This window comes from Nylanderia fulva, unplaced genomic scaffold, assembly GCF_048542155.1.
Source record: "Nylanderia fulva isolate GAGA-0341 unplaced genomic scaffold, ASM4854215v1 Scaffold20, whole genome shotgun sequence".
Lineage (NCBI taxonomy): Eukaryota > Metazoa > Arthropoda > Insecta > Hymenoptera > Formicidae > Nylanderia > Nylanderia fulva.
This window is the reverse complement of record NW_028190264.1, coordinates 1,032,420-1,054,263: the sequence shown is the minus strand read 5'-3', so window position 1 is coordinate 1,054,263 and position 21,844 is coordinate 1,032,420. Positions and strand designations below refer to the sequence as shown.

The window sequence follows — 21,844 nt, the reverse complement described above, 5'->3', positions numbered from 1 at the left end:
AATTATATTTTGACAATTCTTTTGAAATTATCTCTTGCCACCATCAAATGTCTCTTTTTATCTTAATTGTTTCTTTAAAATGATTTTCACGTCCACGACATTTATTGAACGCACTATTCCTGACAGACACGTGTATAATAGTATACAAGTATATACATCGATCGTTCGGTACTTTCGGTTTCCTCTCGTTTTGCGATCTCGCGGAGTCGCAGCCCGGTTCTGCGATTTCTCTCTCCCTTTCGATTCGAGCGCGGAAATGCATCTTGCATCTATCTAGAAGAACTACAACGAAAATTCGAAAGGACGCGGAAGGCGCTGTTACCTGTTGCGTTTTACTTGCAAATCGCGTGCAACGATTGCAGGAAGGCAAATGCATCGCGTGAGACACAATGCATATATGTATCGGTAAGTAGTTGGGTGCATTAGTGCATATTGATGCACGCTAACAAACGTCATATACAAATTTATGCAAGTGCATAAGTACGCAAATAAATATCCTTCTCTCTCTCTCCCTCTGCTATGAAATATATTTGCCTTTTAAAATAATCGATCATCTTTCCTCTTTCTATAAAATTCTATGATGAAATCTATCAGTCAATTCAAAAACTGATAAAAATTTAGAAATATAAACTCTTTCTATAAAATTCTATGATGAAATCTATCAGTCAATTCAAAAACTGATGAAAATTTAGAAATATAAATGCATAGATAACAAATGTATAAAATAATGCATTCGCGCATTATTTTAAAAAAATTCCTGAAAAGAATAATTGTTTTTTTTAATAATTCGAGTTATTGGATTTATATGTGTGCGTATAAATATGAGTTCGCAGAGTTGCTTTCTAAATTCTATTCACGCATCTTCTGTGAATTGTAAAGCAATCACGTGAAGTGCATTCAATCGTAAGCGAGTGCAGAGACCTCGGATTTTATAGATTTGTTTTTTTAACGATGTACTTTTTTTAACGATGCTATTATTCCGACGAGCAAATTTACATTTTAATGCACTCACTACGTCATTGCACTAACATTAAAAAAATAATAGATTCGTATGAATTTTATATATTTATATATATATCATTTTATATTTATACACTGCATAAAATATTTATAAGAGTTTTTCTGATTAAATATTTACCACGATAAAAAATATTAATATGTACATAGTAAATTTTACTATACATAGTAAAATTAATCAAATATATTTTATTGTTAGTGTGGTAGATATTAATATTTTTTATTGTGGTAAATGTTAATCAGAGAAATTTTTATAAAATTTGTCCAATTCCATATTATTCCACGATTACCATTATTTTCATAAGAGAAAATTGTCTCTGTATATTTTTTTTTAAATCAAATATGTTTTGTTAGATTTAATGTTATATTTAATTTAAATTATTTTTATGTGTTCAATTAACAAAATATTATTTAACAAATCAAATATAGTAGGCCAACTAAACGAGCAAATAAATAAGGTGTAAAAATTTTTATTAATAGTTAAATAATTAAATTAACATTCCGTTACAGAATCGATATAAATATAAAAAACTTTTACGTATTGATAAAGACTGTAGTGCAGTCGAAACGTTTACAATTTATATCAATTCTGTAACGGAATGTTAATTTAATTATTTAACTATTAATAAAAATTTTTACACCTTATTTATTTGCTCGTTCAGTTGGCCTACTATATTTGATTTGTTTAATTTCGTTAATTTATACGAGCCTTTCATTAATTAATTAAAATATTATTTAATCGAGTCAACAATTTTTTTCAGTGTGTGTATATATATATATATATAATATTTATTTATTATTTTATATAAAATTAATACGATTTTTTTCAATCTATAAAAAAATTAATATTAGCAATTTAACATACAATAAAAATGTAACAAAAAATTCCTTTTTTCTTACATTTACATCATATGTCAAATAGCTATTAATAATTTAATATTTTTTATTAATAATTTATATATTATATATATATATATATATATATATATATATTTATATATGTATATATAATAAAATATATTAAATTATTAATTATAATTAAATATATATTAATATACAATTATAAAATATATATATATTATAATTATATATTAACATATGTATATTAAATCTCTTCAGAAATTTAAAAAGCACAAACTCTAAGAAAAAAAAAGAAAAGACAGCAATTACGGATTACGACGATAATAACGATGAGAGCATCGACAATTTTCTTCAATAGAAAAATATAATAGTCACAGCTACCATACGATTCTTTCATACATTGCAAAGCACATAGTTCGTCAAAATACTATATATTTACAAATCGTACGTCAGCTAACAACCGCGAAGGTCGGCTCTCATAACAATAAACATGGCTGCTTTTATTTTTCTCTAGTCAAATAAATATGTGTACGCAATTGAATATATATTATATATGATTGCGATTTGTTGAAAATTATGTAAAAAATGTTACAAAATGATCAACAAGTGCTCAAAAATGATTAATAATCAATTATATATAGAAACTCTCGTTTCTTGTCATTTAAATTATATACATATTCAATTTCCAAATGTTAGCATTCTCGAAAATCCAGAATATTACGAGAGTTAGAAAAATAAATTGTTCTCCCTTCTTGAGATTTTTTCTCATAAATTCGGAAGGGTCCATTTTTGAAATACTTACATGATCTTCAGCATGTCTCTTCTTCGAATGTCTTTCACTCTCTGGAGATCTCCGAGTGATCCCTCCAGGTATGCTTTCGCTTTCTGTCGTTCCATCGAGATCATGCTGCATTGTAGAGATGATTTTAATAGACGAAATCACTTGAGTCGCAACTTTTTCGTCGAAAAATCAGGAGTATCCGCGGACCGTCGAGCGTCACGTTCAATGTTACACTGAAGAATGTTGATATGCTTGTGATTGGTGCGCTCTTCCCGCGGCGGTAAACATGTCGGAATGCGCGCGCAAAACATTCCATTTGAATCTTATATTCTATCTAATCGCAGCGCACAGTGCGAATAGCTGATTTAGTTAGTACAAAACATTTTCCGCATGCATACATTTTATGAAAAAAAAATCTATTTTAACGTCACATATATATATAATTAATATACATATGTTAATATATAATTATAATATATATATATATATTTTTTATAATTGTATATTAATATATATTAATTATAATTAATAATTTAATATATTTTATTATATATACATATATAAATATATATATAATATATAAATTATTAATAAAAAATTGTTAATAATTAATATATATTAATGTATGATCATACTATTTATATTATAATATTATAAACAATATATTATAAATTTTTATGATTAATGATTTATGTATTAATTATAATTATATATTAATATGATTAATTTTAATATTATAAAGACATTTAATATAATAAATTTTACTATTATAAAGACATAATTCGAAAAGAATAGTTTCGAGACATGATAATGTATTCTTTTATTTGTATGGATTTCTTAATCAATTTGGATTTGATTTTTTTGTTCTTAGAAAGTAATTTTACAAATGTTTCTTGTTATCAATTCCAAATTGATAAATCGAGAAATCTATAGGCAAGAGATAATATAATTATTTAGGATAATTTTTAGGATATACCTTGTATGTATATTCCTTGTAGAAATTTCGATGTGAGGAACGAGAAATCACAATCGTATATATCTTTTTATTACAGAGTGTATAATTTAAATGGATAATCTTATGTCGCTGCTGCAGTTACGATTCAATGGAAGATCCTTTAATGCAGTTGAATAGGATATACACACTGTATCGAAGTCACATGCAGTAAACAGTCTTTTAGAAACAATTTATACGTATATATTCACATTTCACAGTTTATTTCAAAGCTCGAATGAATTATTTCATTCTCGATGAAGCTCCGCAGTCGTACTGTTTGTATAATATCGATATCGTATTCGTGAAATGATAAACGAGTTATCGCAATATCGTATATCCATTTTTATATCTTGAATAGCGGAGCTCAATTCAAATGGCATCACGATAATTCGAGATCTTATTCAGTGCAGAATCGAGTCCCTTGCAATAATGCGAAGAGAATCGTTTCTCTAGTAGTATAAAGAAAAGAACAGTATAAAGAGTTGAGTTGTGTGAATTTATATGATATTTTGAAAATTTCAAAATTTGAAATGGTTCTGCTACAATAAATATTGAAATTTGTACGCGTTCTTTTCGTAACAATTTCCATTCTTAAATATTAATCTTGCCGTTTATCGTGTCCGAAACATGGTACATGGTAGTCGTCAAAATTCCCTGATTGAATTCATCACGATAATATACACCGAACTGTACTTTCCTGACGATGGACGATCGTACGTTTAATAGTAAAAGCACGAGACACACGTAGACGTAGATTATAAAATTGACATTTGTCACGAAATGATGTCAGGATATTGCAAATGTACATGCTCCGGAGAAATTTTCCTCTTCTTTCCTCCTTTTTTTTACACATGTTAATCGTGAATGCCACATAATCGCGGAATTCGCGAGAAAATTTCTTAATAATTAATTTTGCGAGGAGACGTAAGTCTTAGATGCAAAATAAACTGAGCCGGGCATTTTGAATGCGATGTAAACGAAAAAAATGCAAATAAGATTCAAATTTAAATCAAATGTTTGAATTTAAGAATTGACTTCTAATGAATTTATTGTGTAGTTTACATTATTTTCAAAATGAGCGGCAATTCTTCATTGTAAGTTTGCGACACGCACATGAAACTTATTTTCACCTCGCATATATACGGTGTTTTATATAAAGAGACGCGTTCCCTTTTCATCCAATAGCTTATGTTTTCTTTCTATATATCTTTTCTTTCTCGCAAAAATATGTATCTGCTCTTAACACCAGTTTTATTTGTAACACGAATATTTAAAACCTTTTTTTTCAAATCACGATTTTTTTCTTATCAAGTAAGAAAGTGGACTTGCGATTAATTTCACCAACTCCTTCAAAATTTGTTAATATATGCTATATTAATAATGTTAAATCAAAATTAATAAAAAATATATATAATAATATATTATATATAATTCAAGAAACTTTAGTGATAATTCTCTTATATTAGTAAAATAAAGAGATGCATTCTGGTCAAAAATATAATAACTTATCTTTCTTAATAGATTAATGAAACTGATTAGTGTGAGGAGAAAGAGTTTTAGAATCTCAAATCTCAATATTTAAGAATAATGGAGAAAATGGAAACTTTTATCTTGCATTCTGAACTGAATAGTTTAGAATGAATAGAAAGGGCCAAAGTCCAATAGCTTTCTTCCTTTCAGTTCCAAATTGAAAGGATTCAGCACGTTGACCGATTGCTGGATTATCACGGTGTGCTGAATCGTTTAATCTATCTACGTTAACGCGCTGCGAGAAAATCTCTAAGATAAAATATCGCGTCGACTAAAACCAGAATCCGCACGTTAAAAGTGAAGAAAAGGGTGCGACTGCGATTATCGCGATTCCGCCTTCGTTTTTGGCGGCCTAAAGGCCTTCAGCTTCTTCGCTTTTTTTTGCTTTGTGGCACTACTACCGGACTGAAACGCTTTCCAGCTATCGACACGTGATTGTCTCGATTCTTCAAAGTTTCGTTGCCATTCGCGTTCTAACGCCGCTTGAGCTTCTGCTGATAATTCCTCTTCGCGCTTTCTCTTGCGCTGTTCTGCGTCTCTCGTGGCTAATTCACGTCTGCAAAATAAAATGATTATTTTAAATTTATTAATTTTTGTATAAAATATCTAGTGGTATAGCATCTATTTTAATTTATCTATAAGAAAAAAATTAATTTAATATTTTAATGTATTTCTTTTTTCTGCTTAAAATAAAGATTGTAAACTGACCTTCTTCGCTCCATATCAGCAAACAACTTCATTGTCATAACCCAGACTGCATGTCTGTAACCTTCCTCAGTTTCTTCTTCCAAGAGTGTTGGAGTTGAATTCTCTGATTTTCCTTCTTTTTTCAATTTTTTCTTCTTTTCTGCAATCTTTAAAATGCAATTTTATATATCATATAAAAATAATAAAGCATATGTTTACGTAACAGTCACTTAAAAAAAATTAAAAATATAATGAATAATTAGATACTTGCCATGTGATCAGTCCGAGCCTTTGCTTCTTCAATGACGTCCATACATTTCGATCTGGTTTCTTCATTTTCCAAAGTTTTCCATGCCTTATTAACAACTGTAATTAACGAGATATTTTGTTACATATTTATTACATTATAATACCTTATATCTTTTATTATTACACTTACTTTCAAAAGCTTGTTGCGCTCTCTCCGCATCATCCTGATTTTTATCAGGATGTACCAAAATTGACATCTATAATAAAAATCACAACATTAGACTGTATTACTTATTTATCATTAGACAAAAAAGAAAAGATAGATATACTTACACGACGGTATTTCTTTTTGATTTCATCTATTGCTGTGCTTGGATCAATCTGTAACACTTCAAATGGATTCAAATTGAAATAGGATGACCCAGGTCGTAATAATCTATCAATTTGTTGTTTAGGCGTCAGCACAGAATCTCTTTTCTCGATTTCTTTCACCTATAGAAAAAACAACAAAATTTTGTTACGATTATAAGTATAGAATTTTAATTAAATCTACATAATTGCTAAAAAACAAGAAAACACAACTATAATAATATTGTTATTGTAATCAAATATTATTGAAAATTTTAGGATAATGTAATGTAACAAATTATTAATATAGTAGATATAATTTATTTATATATATTAGTTAAATATAATTTATAGTAGATATATTTATCAATCTTATTCAGCAATTTGTGAAAAATTTGTTTCGATAACATTCAATACGTATATGTCACATAAATTAAGAAATACAATTCTTATACTAAAAGAAAATAAAGGAAATATAGTTATAACTATTTATAAGCTGTTTTTTTTTTGCAAATGGACACAAATAATAATCAAACTTAATAAATATAACTATATTATCAGCACACTGTCATATTTAGCTCCAATATAGAAATAATATAGAAAATGCAGTTGCGAGCTGAATAGCTATATTAAAGAAAATTATTAAAATATACAGTACATAAATAAGATGAAAATAGATGAACTGTAACGATACTCAGTAATAAGTTTCGTAAAATACGACCTTTAATAATGAAATACTCTGTATGCTCAAACAAAACATTGGGAAATTTCAACACAAACACTGTTTGTACAGGTTAGGAGCATTAAACATGAAATTTCACGTTTGCAGCAACGATATTGTTTGCAATATTCAATATAATTGTGTAAATCGAATTTAAACGACCAGGTTGAGACACAAATTACCTGTCAAAAAGTCTCTCGTCAGTTCATCGCTAGTACAAAGCGACATTTGTCGGAGTCGCTACCCCGAATTTATTTACGACTATTCACGAACAAAAGGTCTGGTATTATTTCGTCGGCAGCGTTGTGTGCAAAAAGATAACGGGATCAACGGGAACTCGCATACCTCTGTGTAAAATTCGTTGAATTCATCCTCCTTCTTGGCGGGATTTTCACTAGATAAACTGGAGTCGGTGGCGGCCATCTTACTTCTACTATGCCCGAAAATCGACGGTGCTGCCGACTGGTGACAGATCGCGACTTTATCGGCGCGGTCGGTCAATCATTTTCAAATTCGAATTATCGACGGTCGAAAAAATAGGGAACTTACAATTGGTCATCTTTGATTATAAATTTCTAATTAGAATCTTCAAAATGACAGATGACAGATCTAAAGAATATAAATGAAAGAAGTGAAACTTTTTTCTCAATCTTCCATTTTTGTACATTAAATCGCAAGTTCGACGTCTAAAAATTGCAATAAATATGTTCCGTTATTTAAATATATAAAAATGACAGATGACAGATCTAAAGAATATAAATGAGAGAAGTGAAACTTTTTTCTCAATCTTCCATTTTTGTACATTAAATCGCAAGTTCGACGTCTAAAAATTGCAATAAATATGTTTCGTTATTTGAATATATAAAAATGACAGATGACAGATCTAAAGAATATAAATGAGAGAAATGAAACTTTTTTCAATCTTCCATTTTTATACATCAAATCGCAAGTTCGACGTCTAAAAATTGCAATAAATATGTTTCGTTATTTAAATATATAAAAATCTCTAATTCTAAAACAGAATCATAATTATACCCAGGTAGCAAGCTGACGTCACTCGACGTCAAAATAACGTCATTTTGACGTTTAATATGACGTCAGTTCGCTACCTGAGTAATTGATGAAAGTGGATAAAGTACGAGAAAAAGAAGGTATTTCATTCTCTTAAGATTTTGAAGGACGATAGAGAAAGCGCAATTAAAGACGTCGGCGTTTTCAATGTAAAATTTCGTAATATTTTATTAACAAAGCTTAACAGCCAATAAACGAGTAATACCTCTTTCGCGATAACAAAGACACATCAAACGAAATCAGATTATTATTGCGGCATACACTTCCGTCAAACTGATTGATTGACTAGGATATCTAATATAGTCGGTGTAACTAGGCTATATAACATACAATATATCGCTACTCACTATATATCCCTCCGCCGGGAAACTCACAGATGCGATTAATAAGAGGGAGGAATCGGTGGAATTACGCATAGTGTAACGTTCTATGACATCTAGCACTTGTTTTACGTCTCTCGCCATCTAATCTAGCATGGCATCTAAATCTAATCGTTTACTATCAAACCACTTGTGTTCAGACATAAAGACGTTACTCTCGTCGAATCGCGAGAACCGCATTAATAAATAGAGATCAGAACCGCTCTGTATCCTCCAAAGGATTTAACTTTCCAGATTAGTTATCCCCGAAGGATTTGCCAAGAAAATGGAAACTCATGATTGAACACATTATAAATGGATTTACAAAACTTTGCGGAAGACAAAAGTGCTATTTCTTACAAATATATATATATATATATATATATATTAATATTATAGTTTAATATATATATATATATATATATATATATAAAACTATAATATTAATATAATAGTTTAATATATATATATATTATATATACATATATATATATATATATATATATATATATATATATACTTCGAACAATTAATTTCAGCTTATCACGTTTCTTCTTCCTTATCTGCGTAGAGATTTGAACATGAAGAGACATAAGTTTTCATAAAACATGAATAATCAAAGTGCGGTCCTCGCAATTCTCTATCTCCGTAACGAAACATATAACATATTCACAACAATGTTAATTTTCTTGCACGTGATTATATACTACTAGCGATTAATGGTATCAACAATTGAAATAGGAAAAGCGTGTGCTCGTAACAACGATTACTCTCTAATTCATTGAAAATCCAATCGATTCGGAAAGGCGCACGTATAATATAAATCGTACGGAATCGCGTCTCAGCTATTCAACGTTTTCAAATATTTTAGGATTATTTATCAATTAAAAGTATTACTATATGTATTATAAATTACTTATTATAAATATAATATAAATTATATATACTAATTATAACTATAAAGATAAAAAGTGGAAGAAAAAAATTACTATCGAATATTATAATTTTATTATAATAATATTATCATTAATTTCAATAAAAATATATAAAATTGTAAAATAAATTTTTGAAAAATTTTCTGTATAGGAAAAAAAAAAACATCTTTTTTTAATGAATTGGAGATTAAGAAACTTCAAACTTTTGCGTTATTTTGTGACTGCGTCTCGTTGAATTGCAGGTTCGCGATGTCGACGATGTTTATTACAGCGCATATTTTACAAAGTACGCAAAAGCTAGCTGAACTAACGGTATTTCTATACATTTCTATACATCGAGTTTCTAAGTAAAAGAGGTCATTTCACGTCGTTGAAACTAACAATGAATGCATACGTAGAATGACTGTGATCTTATGTTAAATCTTATGTAAGATGTTTCGCCATGAATAAGAAAAATTCTCCGAATTCTTATTTATAATTCTAGACTGCAAAATATCCATAGAATTTTATTAAACCTGATAAAATATCTCAATTTCTCACAATAAAAAACTCTAGTTATGAAAAAAAAAAAAAATTAAAATATAAAATACTCTAATTGTGTGTTTTTTTTTACATAGAGAGAACTCTTTATATATATTTAATTTAATTTTCCAGAAAATAAATCTATAGAATTTTATTAAATCTGATAAAAAATCTCAATTTCTCACAATAGAAAAAACTCTAGTTATGAAAAAAAAAATTAAAATATAAAATACTCTAATTGTGTTTTTTTTTTTTTTTTTTTTTTTTTACATAGAGAGAACTCTTTATATATATTTAATTTAATTTTTCAGAAAATAAATCTCGTCAGTTTATTTTTCGTACAATGTTCTTATTCAGAGCAAGACATTCTGCATAAATGTTTCGTCGCAAAAGAACTAAACAGTCTCAAAGAACATCGGTCTCTTCAGGGTCTTTTTTTGTGTAAACTCGGCCACGAAGAATTTGCCAAAATATATTTCTTCGTAAAAATGTTACATCTATATGTATATATAATATATATATATATATATATATATATATATATATATATATATATATGATTTATCGATATGCAACCGAAGCGCTTACGCATCGATAGAAAGCGGATATACGTGTATGTGTCCGCGGTTTGTGTAGAAGAGAGCGGATTAAAACGTTACAGGTTTTTTCTCTTGTATGAACATGCATTTCGCACGAGAGAGCGTACATGATTACACAAAGAGAGAAAGGGAAAGACGGAGAAAGAGAGACAATGGTAATGCGATGATTATAGACAAATAGATATTGGTCGAGAATATCATCTGTGAATTCGCAAACACCTTTAATTAAGAGCGACAACGAGATCGAGAGAAAGTCGAGTTTCCTCGCAAATCCATCGGATTTCTCGCGATTAACATTATTGTAAACTTATTCATATTTAATCGTTAATAGTCCTTCGATCTCGCTCTATGATCATTATATTTTACTAATATACGTATATGTCACTACAAATATATTTCTTCACTAATTTCAAAAATTGAAATTTTATATCAAAAGATCGTAATGTATTAATTATCATCCATTGCGTAATATAAAATGTCGAGATAGAATTAATTCATGTTGTCAAAAAAAAATAATTAATAAATAGATCGTATAAAAAATTAATATAAATATATGCGATAAAAATTTTTTTATAAAATACAAACGATATTGCATTTACATAGAATTAGACCAATATTGCGAAAAGATCGAAGGCCCCATTAAGAATGAGATATCTCGTTATAATACTAGTACAATTATGGAAATCTACCATATACACGCTCTTTTAAAACACATTCGGTAGATCTCTCGTATCTGACACTTGTATACTGCTCGTTATTTCTATACTTAGACGATAAGTGGCTATTTTCGCTGAAGTGATCTTTATATAGCACTGTAGATCGTATATATTCATAGCTATTTGCGTGTAACATTTTTCTTAATATATATATATATATATATATATATATATCTTCAAGCTCATATTCAAGTTCTCTTCGTGCATCTCTATAATAATTGTTGTATTTGTTCCAAAACCATTGACGCAACATAATTCTGCAATTAAGGAAATTTAACAGGATCGAGCAAAATTATAAATTAGATTATTCGTCGTATTTAACATTCTAAATCGGGGTAGTGATCAAGTTTGATAACGATCAGTTCAGCGAACGAGAGCACCGCTCCTTGTACTTACAGCCAGCACTCTATAAAAATGTGACAGAAAACATACACGTACACACACACACACACACGCGCACCCACATGCTTACACACGTATAAACTTTCAAAATCTATTTGGCACTCTCCTAGTTTCGTCGAAAAGGCGAGCACGCTTGCTATTTATTCTTCAATTCAGAGACATTGCATATCGAGTAGTAGCTTTACTCCGTCGCTACACATACGATTTTTAGCGTTATGCTAAATATATATATATATGTGTATATATCTTATAGGTTCACACCTTATACGTTATTACGGTAATTGGTCTAAGAAAGTTCCCGGTTTGCATAAAAAATATCAGCTGCGCCGACCGAAGCGAGTCAATCGCCCGGGTGATAATCGCGAGTTACAATATAATTCTTGTTATATAGTGATATTGTAGAAGAACTGTTTGTACTGCGCGATTTTCGCACGATTTCGTACAATCGAATGTATTTTATAATGCATAATTTCAGACAAGACAATATTTTTTTTTTTTTTTTTTTTTAATAAGAATGAATTCCTATATAGATCACAATCGCAAAATATCAGGTCGTCTAACAATTATTCTTGATTTCGTGATAACTTTGATTTGCGACCGATATATGCAACGATATCGTACTGAAAATCGAACAATAATAACGAGCTTCAAATGCAGTATATAACGACCAGTCCAATTATTGATATAGACAAAGAGGAAATTGAAGACCGCAAGATCACGAAAGGGTCTATTGCAATTATACATGTATTTCATTCGCAGAGAAATCATGATATATATCAAAATTTTCTTTCATTAATTCTTTTCATTCGCGTAGCATTAGTATTTTTGTAAAAAATGTTTTTAATTTAGAGTAATTCGCAATTGTAGTAAATTTTATTTCAAGTATATAACTGTGTAATAGAAATGATTTTTTATTATAAGAAAAATTATCATAATATTGATTACGGTATAAATTTGTACTTGTCAGTAATAAAATTATTTTTATCGATATGAATAATGCAGATAAATTTGTTCGCATTTAGACCCTCGTAAATTCGAAATCCGACTCTTCAATTGATAATCATCTTTACATTGTGTCATCAATAGATTAATCCATAAATTTATAGATTAATTATCTTGGTCGTACATTATATTCACGATTCAAATATACAAATATCTTTACACAAGTTGCGTCATAAAACGGATAAATAGATACAAAGGTTTCCATATGACGTGAATATTTAGAAATTTTCAAGTGCTGAAAAATATATTCCGATTATACAGAATATAAAAGCTTTCTCCTTAAAATGATGCTAACTTCTCCACAAACTTTCGCTTGCAAAAATGTATGGGGAATTTTAATTTTTGTTGAAAAAAAAAGAGACACTTTGTTATATATTTTAATCGAGATACCCTGCAAATTTTTATCATATATAGATTTTTTTTTAAAGAAATACAATTTTTTAGGATATAAAAAATAATTTGCTGCGTATCAAAAAATGATAGCAAAATTAATAATTAATATGCTGCATCTTTGTTTCAAAAAATCATTAAATTATTATGTAACAGGGAAAGAATATTAAAGATAAATCTGCGATAAAACGTGTTGTGCCTCAATGTCTTAATATATACAATATATTAGTGGAAGATAAATATACGTACATACGTCAAAAGCTCTATTCTAAACGGTCAATGCGGAGAAAAGATTTGATAAACGCGCTGGATGCAGACACAGACACTATTTTAGCTGCCGGTGATTCTTCGTTAAATGAATTACTGCATGTATTTTAATGAGTTCTTTGATCTTCTTCCGCGATAACCACACGTTTACCATCAACGTATGCTAACAAGTATTGATGCGCAAAACTAATCACGATATAACAATGTACTGCATAATACACTGCATAATGTCACTGATTACTGTCGCTTTCATCCAATCCGATAATATGACGTTATTGTTATCGCATCGACGCGGTGTGTGACAAAAGAGTTATTATAATTCACCTATCGAGAGACCTTTTCGTCGAAATAAAACGTCAAAGTATATCGATATTGTCATGCAATTTTTTGTTCTTTTAAAAAGGAAGGGAACACTTTCTAAAAATATCTTTTGTATTACACGTGAAGGCAAAGTGGCACTTTGTGTGCGTGTTTTCTGTGCGGAAAGCGGCCGATTTCCCACGCCGCCATCTAGCGGCGTGCGATCGGCCACCTCGCGCACAGAAAACGCGCACAAAGCCACTTTGCCTGCACTTGTAATGCAAAATAGTATGTGTATCACGTGCGGATTGACAATTGTTCACTCGTGACCAATTGTCAACTTTCCGCACTTGATACACAATATACTATTTTTTTCGATAAAAATTTTGATTTTTGTTTGATTGTAAATCAGAGAATACAAGATAATGCTTTTTTAATTTCGGATCACTTTTAATTCGCCTGTATCCAGCTTCGTAAATGATGATCGAGGATACTATCTGAATTTGATTAGACATTTTGATAAATGACGATTTTTTTTTGATTATACAGTGCTACATGGTTTAAAAAGGAGACACAGTGTTAAAAGGGGGATTACTAATCATCGCCAAACATTGGAAAGGGCCCGCAATACGAGGAATGGAGCCTTCGTCGTCCCAATGTCTGCCGCGCATTATATTTTGTATTTTGATTTCGGGCTGTCAGCCATTTCTCTTGTTTTATATGTATACATCTTTATATATATATTTAGATCTTAACAGTATGAAGAACAACGAAATCCTAAAAGATACACCTCCCGTTATACGGCGCCTCGAATTAATCACTGACGCGCTAATTCACCATGCGATTAGGAATTAATCAGTTTAGTAGCCCTTTTTCCTTCTTACGCGGCTTCTTTTTACATAAATACTTATATATGAGATATAGCACTTGGAGAACATGGCACATATAACGTCGGATAGCTGATCCGATAACATCCCCTGTGTTTTGTCAATATCGAACAGCACGATATATGCATATACATATGCATATGCATGTATATAAGTGGATGTAGATACTCCGAGCGAAAGTCCCTCGGAAAGGCGAGTTTTGTGCGAAAAATTTCATTTCCATATTGTTCACGGATCTTCGTATCTTCCATCATGAACTGACAGAAGCGCGACTTTGACAATTCCAGAATTATCAATTAATTAATTTGTTTCCCGACCAAAATTCAAATGTTTGTAGCTTAATTTCTCTGTCGTAATCTTTTCAAATTCCACGAATCATTTAAATATTTTCGTATTTTTTTAATTAATTTAAAAAATTGTGAGATTCTCATCAAGCTCCTCTATTCCATTTAGACACTTTTTCGTACAATTTCTCGAGGCTGTCTTTCGCATCAGAGTGTATATAGTAAATATATGACTTTGATGATATGTTCGTTATGCATAAAATTAATGTTAAATCAATATTCTCAATCCAAAGCATCCTTCGTTATTCAAAATATGTGTATGGGGAATGTTATATTCACTGCCATTATTGTTAAGCATACAAATTGTCACTGCATAAATCTAGCTTAAATGTCGCTGTTTGATCGCGAGTTCGATCGGTGAATCGTGTTATTCAATTAATGAGTAATTTTCTTTCCGCTCGATTCGATATATCTATTTTTAGCGCGAAAATCACGCTCCATATAAATATTCGAAAGAACCGCATTTAGTTTCTAAATGGATGTGAATATTCTATCCTAACATGTACGAACGCGTTGCATTAAAAATAAAAATGTATGTATGTATGTATGTATGTATACAGGGTGTCCCATTTTAATGTCCCACCCCAAATAAGTTTTTTGATTGTAGGTAGAAAAAAATGTTTCAGACAAAAGTTGTATGGTTTCGAGGAGGACATAAGGTGGTGCCATTAGTTTGACCTTGAATAGTTGCTTGAAGGTCATGTGAAGGTCACCTTTAGTGTTCCAAAACACAATAATAAAACATTTTTATTAACTCGAGTACTTTTTGAGTTATAAGACAAGATCTCCTCACTTCAAGGTGATCTTTACGTGACCTTCAAGCAACTATTCAAGGTCAAACTAATGGCACCACCTTATGTCCTCCTCGAAACCATACAATTTTTGTCTGAAACATTTTTTTTACAATCAAAATTAAAAAAAACTTATTTGGGATGGGATATTAAAATGGGACACCCTGTATGTGTACGTGATATTCTTGCCGTTCTGCTTCCCGCACGAAAGAAACACATTGATTCATACGACACAAATGCAATCTTGGCTTATCTCGCGATTCGTAATGGAGGCATTGCGTGGACTTTAAACAAGGAATCATTAATATTTATGGTATTTGCATACAGAGAGAGAATTGTCGATTAGCATTTAGCATCTTGTGCATATTTCTGATTATATAAAATGAGTAATCGATAAAAGTGTGAGTAACATATAAAGAAAATAAAGATAAAATATCATAAATTGATTTTCGATTAATATTTGCTTGAAAATGTATTTTTTTTTTTTAATCGTTTTACTTAGTAATTTATAACTGAAATGTAAAGAAAATATTTATATTACCTATATATGAATTTGTAATTTAATCTTGACAAAAATTTAACGATAAAATAAATCCAAAAATCTGTGAATTCCAAAATTTTCATTTACGTCTAGTATGTTTAATTCATATGTTTTTCAGACTTGATTTGCTTCAAAATCTCAAGATATAAATTCGCATTTTGTATGGTTCTTTTAAAATATGAATCTGTATGTATTTTTTTTTAAATATTCTAATATTATTATATACACCAAATATACATATGATTTAAATATTGCAATAAAATTTCCACATTTAAAAGTTAACTCTGTAAATCTTAGTTTGCTTCAAGCGATAAATCATTAATTAATGTTCCTTATCGTAAATGTATTTTTTTCAGCATTTCAATGCTTCGAATCGTCCGATCTTTGTCCTTGTTTGTAGGTAAAAGCTAGGAATTCAAATATCCCAATATTTTACACACTAAATATATATATATATATATATATATATATATATATATGATTCATTTATATATCCACAATACATATCCAAATATCTCCAATAAAATCTCCATTTAAGATTATAACCATGTAAAATCTCACCTTTCTTCAAGCGTTAAATCGTCAACCAACGTTTCTCTCATTATAAATACATCTTTTCTTAGCAGAACGTCGCTCAAATGTCTGATCTGTTTATAGATAAAGCGAGTAAATTGAATCGCGTTAGACCGACGATTACGACGATGTCTCATATTATGAGAGTCCTATACACAGCAGGAAGCAGATAATAGTGTGCTCCACATTGACGTCACTCTCACAATTTCACGCTGATCTTACACGCAGCCACACATGAACACGAGAGTTGCATACCTATGTACAAACTCACGCTCGCGTACGAATTTATATTCTTGATCTTGAACTGTTCTTAATTAATTAATGGTATACCACGTGCACGCGACACCCACTATCAATAGTAAACGTGACTAGCCTCCTTTGTGTGTGATGTACGAGCGACTATTCCGACGCGAAATCAGAAACTATAAAATCTCTCACCTCTCTCGGCTGGCTTTCTACGACTGGAAAATCTCGCGAATCCTGCTACTTGGATTTATTTCGAAAGGAAGGACTTCTAGTCTTCTCTTTCCACACAAAGTGGAGGTTTAAAAAAATATTGGGTTTAATAAAACGAGTTCTTCCAGAGTCATCTCCGTGGATTCTTTGATCGCAACTTGGAACATTTCGTTATCCCCGAAGAAAAAATTTCAACGATTCAATATTTCTCTCAAATTTAATAAGAATAAATTATATGGTACAAGCTTATTTATAAAAGTGTCAATTTGATCTTTGCATCCAATGTTTCTTGCCTTCCACTTTTTTTTGCTTTCGCGACGATCAGGCTGCAAGTAGCAGCATCCTCGCAATTATAAAAATTACCTCGTGACGCAATCTTGATTTCCGTCTTCTCGTGACGTTTCTCCGACGTGACATTCGATAATGCACTTTCACGCGAAATCCAATCCCTCATTATCCTCCCATTTCTCGCTCGGATTGGGTCTAACTTACCTGCGAGAAATTGTATACGATTCGCGAGTGTTAACACAAACGGTGCAACTTGATGCTCCAGAGTTGCTCCAAGAATTCGTACGGACGAATGACGTGGACGAGAAACGGAAATATATATATATCGGGGTAAAATGAAAGAGAAATTAGGATCTACCGTACTTTCCGAACTGAAATCGTCAGTTGAAGCTGAAGCGTTCTGTTATTCACCCCCTTCACCAACGACCACGTAAAGACCCCGAAGAATCTACAAGGTCATACGTGGCGAACGATGGAGGGGGTCCGGCCGCTATGCTTGGTCCACCTCGTGACAGACCTCCATGTAGTCCGGGTTGTGCATTATGTCCTTTATCATGTCCTTCAGTATCGTGTAACGCGGGAACATTGGATACACCTTCGAGCTGTTGTACTCCTCCTGCGATAGAAATCGGACCCCTTCAATCATTTCGGCGATTAATAAATTGACAGTTGTGTAAAGAAGTCTGTCTTTTTAATCGAAATCATTTTTTTACCCTAAATACGTGTCACTGGAATTTAATCAATAAAATGTTTCTCGCGGAAAATATATATTATTATGTAAAATTATTATATAATAATATATTATATTATATATATCGTTATATATAATATATTATTATTATATAATATATAAAAAAAAATTCTTAATAAACGACAGATGTATAAAGAAGTCTATTTTTAATCAAAATAATTTTTTTACCCTAAATACGTGTCACTATGTTCTTTCCGATGGGAATTTAATCAATAAAATGTTTCTCGCGGAAAATATTATATATTATTATGTAAAATTATTATATAATAATATATTATATCATTATATAATATATAAAAAAATTCTTAATAAACGACAGATGTATAAAAAAGTCTATTTTTAATCAAAATAATTTTTTTTACCCTAAATACGTGTCACTATGTTCTTTCCGATGGGAATTTAATAAATAAAATGTTTCTCGCGGAAAATAATATAAAAAAATTTTCAATAAACAACAGTTGTATAAAGAAGTCTACTTTTTAATCAAAATCATTTTTTACCCTACGTGTCACCGTATTCTTTTCATTTGGAATTTAATCAATAAAATGTTTCTCGTGGAAAATATTATAATTATTATGTAAAATTATTATATAATAATATATTATATTATATCATTATATAATATATAAAAAAATTCTTAATAAACGACAGATGTATAAAGAAATCTATTTTTAATCAAAATAATTTTTTTTACCCTAAATACGTGTCACTATGTTCTTTCCGATGGGAATTTAATAAATAAAATGTTTCTCGCGGAAAATAATATAAAAAAATTCTCAATAAACGACAGTTATATAAAAAAGTCTACTTTTTAATCGAAATCATTTTTTACCCTACGTGTCACCGTATTCTTTCCATTCGGAATTTAATCAATAAAATGTTTCTCGCGAAAAAGAAAATAAAAAAATTCTTGAATGACGATAAACTTTTTGTTGAAAGACGCGATGTAAATCGTGTTGAAACGAATTCTGGGATTTCGTGGAAATTTTGTGTTTTCCGAATTTTATTCGCGACAATTCCGATACGTTTGCGGAAACGTCACAGGGCGACGAAAGGCGGTTTGCCTCGATATTACGATACTCTCGGTCGCCTTTAATCTTCGATTTATTTGACACTGTATGAAGGCAGAGAGTAAAACGAATGGAGGATAAGCACCGCGTTGCCGTCAGAGAAGCCTTATAACAGCAGTGTTATGTAAGTTATTGGAACGTGAAAGGGAAAAAAAGGGGACGATCGTAACAATGTCCTAATATGATAGCCGGTGTTACATTTCGCCGCCATCGAACAGTGTCACCCTTTTACGACCATAATCGCGAAATCGATAAGAGATACCTATAACACATCTGTCAAAGAAATTCGCTTTAATCGAGAATAAGATTGTCATTCAAAAAAAAAAAAAAATAAATATATGTATATTATATATATAAATTATATTATACATATAAATTAATATATATTATATATATAAATTATATATATATTAATATTATATATATAAATAAATAATTGATATATCTATTTATATATAAATAAATATATAAATATACATTGTACATTAAAAATAAATATATATTACTTTTCTTAGAATAAATTCTAATTTAAAAACGAAACCGCGTGCTTACTAAATAACAGAATAAGTTATAAATTTTTATCGGTATTTCGTAAAGGTTTATATAATTTTGATAAAATAGTTACGTTTAGATCAGAAATTACGTCACTGTTAAAATACAAACGGGATATTGAACAACTTTAAGTTAAAATTAAGACACGTTTTCAAATATTATGCGAAGCAGTATTCTCTCTCGTGAACTGCAGTTTCTCTCAGGCAAATATTTTTGTTTACATCACGGAATCCACAAGTTAAGTTTCTTACAAAGTCTCTTACAAAGCACGTACTTTCAACTCTTTGATGAGATTCCTGAGACCCGTGTACTTCTTCAATAATCTGTACAGATCATTGGTCATCTGGGTGTTCTCCGCTTCGATTTGCGCCGTCGTCATACCTATATAAAGTATTACCTTATTTTATCCTTTTTATTCTGTTTATTATGCATGTTATCATAAATATATATTAATAAAATATTTTACATTTTCAATAAACATCAATATTGCGCGACTTCCAAAGTAAAACGCTAATAAAGTCAATTTATTTATTTAAAAACGCGCGTATGCCTTATTCATAAATCCTGATATAATACATTTTTTGATTGGAAAAATATTTTTGGTGTAAATTGTACGATATATAAAACTTCTACACGTATCGACACGACGTAAAAAAAAATTGTTGAAGTAACTTTGTACTATTAACGAGCAAACACACAAAAAAAATAACAGGTCGGATATGTTTCGTGCGATTGCACAAATGTAGTTTCCCTTGCATATTATGCATCGACGGAGCATTAATTAACGTTCAGGGAAATATTGCTCCTGCAGCAAAATGGAAATCAAGCAATGAATATGTTGATCGTTAATATGTGCATTTGTGTGCAACGCACGAAATCAAGCTAAAGCACCGACAGGAGATATGTAATATTAGACAGAATATTTTAAATTCTGACTATTAATTTTCAACATTGTTGTTAAAACGCTATTCCTAGAAATTTTTATTGTACACATTGATTTTACAAGTATATATTTGCCTCACTACCTGGAATATTTTTGTTTCTACTTTTTTCATCGATATTTAAAAATGCAGGTTTTATTACCAAAAAGTAAGAAACAAAGTAAAACAAAATATAAATAAAATAAAATAATGAATATAGAGGTAGAGTATAAAAAAGAATATTATAAATAAAATAAAATGACATATGAAAAACAATGAATTTACGAACTAGGAAAATTTTCATGATTAATTAGACAAGTGAATCAATTAAATCGAGCAATTTGTCATTTTTTTTTTCATTCTAATATCTTCAACTAGAATCTGAAATTTGCTGTACAAAAGAGCTCTTTTAAGCAGATGAGAGGGCAAAGTATTGTCGGAATGAAATATTTTTAATTACGACATTTTGTCTAAGATGCGCTCGCACTTTAAATCGGGAATTCACGTTAATAAGTTCTTCTTACCTTGAATGTTTTACAAATAGGGCTATAATCGCGAACGCGCACGCAAATTGTAAAAAACAGCGGCGGTTGCATTTAGAATGCATCACGGAACACGGTAAAGAATAATTTTCGAATAATTTTCGCCGCGTATCGCGATAATGAAAAATACCATAAATCTTCCACGCTCGGAAATTATGAATTGTTGTACGAAGCATTTGTTGAATATTTATGAGAGGGTAAAAAAAAACCAGCGTAAATGAGACCAGAAAAAGGGATTAATTGCACTCTTATTTCTTCTCTCCACCTCTTTCTTTTGTGATAACTGAAAAACTTTTCATATTTTATCAATTTCAAATCTTCTTCCGAAGAATCAAGTTTTTCGAATCGCGAAAGAAATAATGCTCGTCAATTCTACTT

General features: G+C 30.0%; 3 protein-coding genes across 3 annotated transcripts in view; all 3 read right to left on the bottom strand.

The window, feature by feature from the left end:
• LOC114944217 (uncharacterized) overlaps positions 1-3,007 on the bottom strand; it is a 70,155-nt gene extending 67,148 nt beyond the window's left edge. Inside the window, 1 exon segment of the mRNA XM_029320021.2 lies at positions 2,681-3,007. Coding sequence (XP_029175854.2) covers positions 2,681-2,784 — 104 coding nt within the window. The 5' untranslated portion in view covers positions 2,785-3,007.
• A 675-nt stretch (positions 3,008-3,682) lies between these two features.
• On the bottom strand, positions 3,683-7,658 carry LOC114944169 (dnaJ homolog subfamily C member 8). The gene is made up of 6 exons (XM_029319954.2): positions 7,534-7,658; positions 6,453-6,611; positions 6,310-6,376; positions 6,142-6,236; positions 5,892-6,037; positions 3,683-5,739 (listed from the first exon to the last, which is right to left on the bottom strand). Exons 1-6 carry the CDS (start codon positions 7,609-7,611, stop codon positions 5,505-5,507), a joined length of 780 nt encoding a protein of 259 aa, XP_029175787.1. The 5' UTR covers positions 7,612-7,658; the 3' UTR covers positions 3,683-5,504.
• Positions 7,659-8,400: 742 nt separating this feature from the next.
• Positions 8,401-21,844, bottom strand: part of LOC114944026 (uncharacterized) — a 127,483-nt gene continuing 114,039 nt past the window's right edge. Inside the window, exons 6-7 of the mRNA XM_029319723.2 lie at positions 20,279-20,385; positions 8,401-18,247 (exon numbers count right to left, since the gene is read on the bottom strand). Of these exons, the coding sequence (XP_029175556.1) occupies positions 18,122-18,247; positions 20,279-20,385 (233 nt within the window). The 3' untranslated portion in view covers positions 8,401-18,121. The remainder of the gene's footprint in view (positions 18,248-20,278; positions 20,386-21,844) is intronic.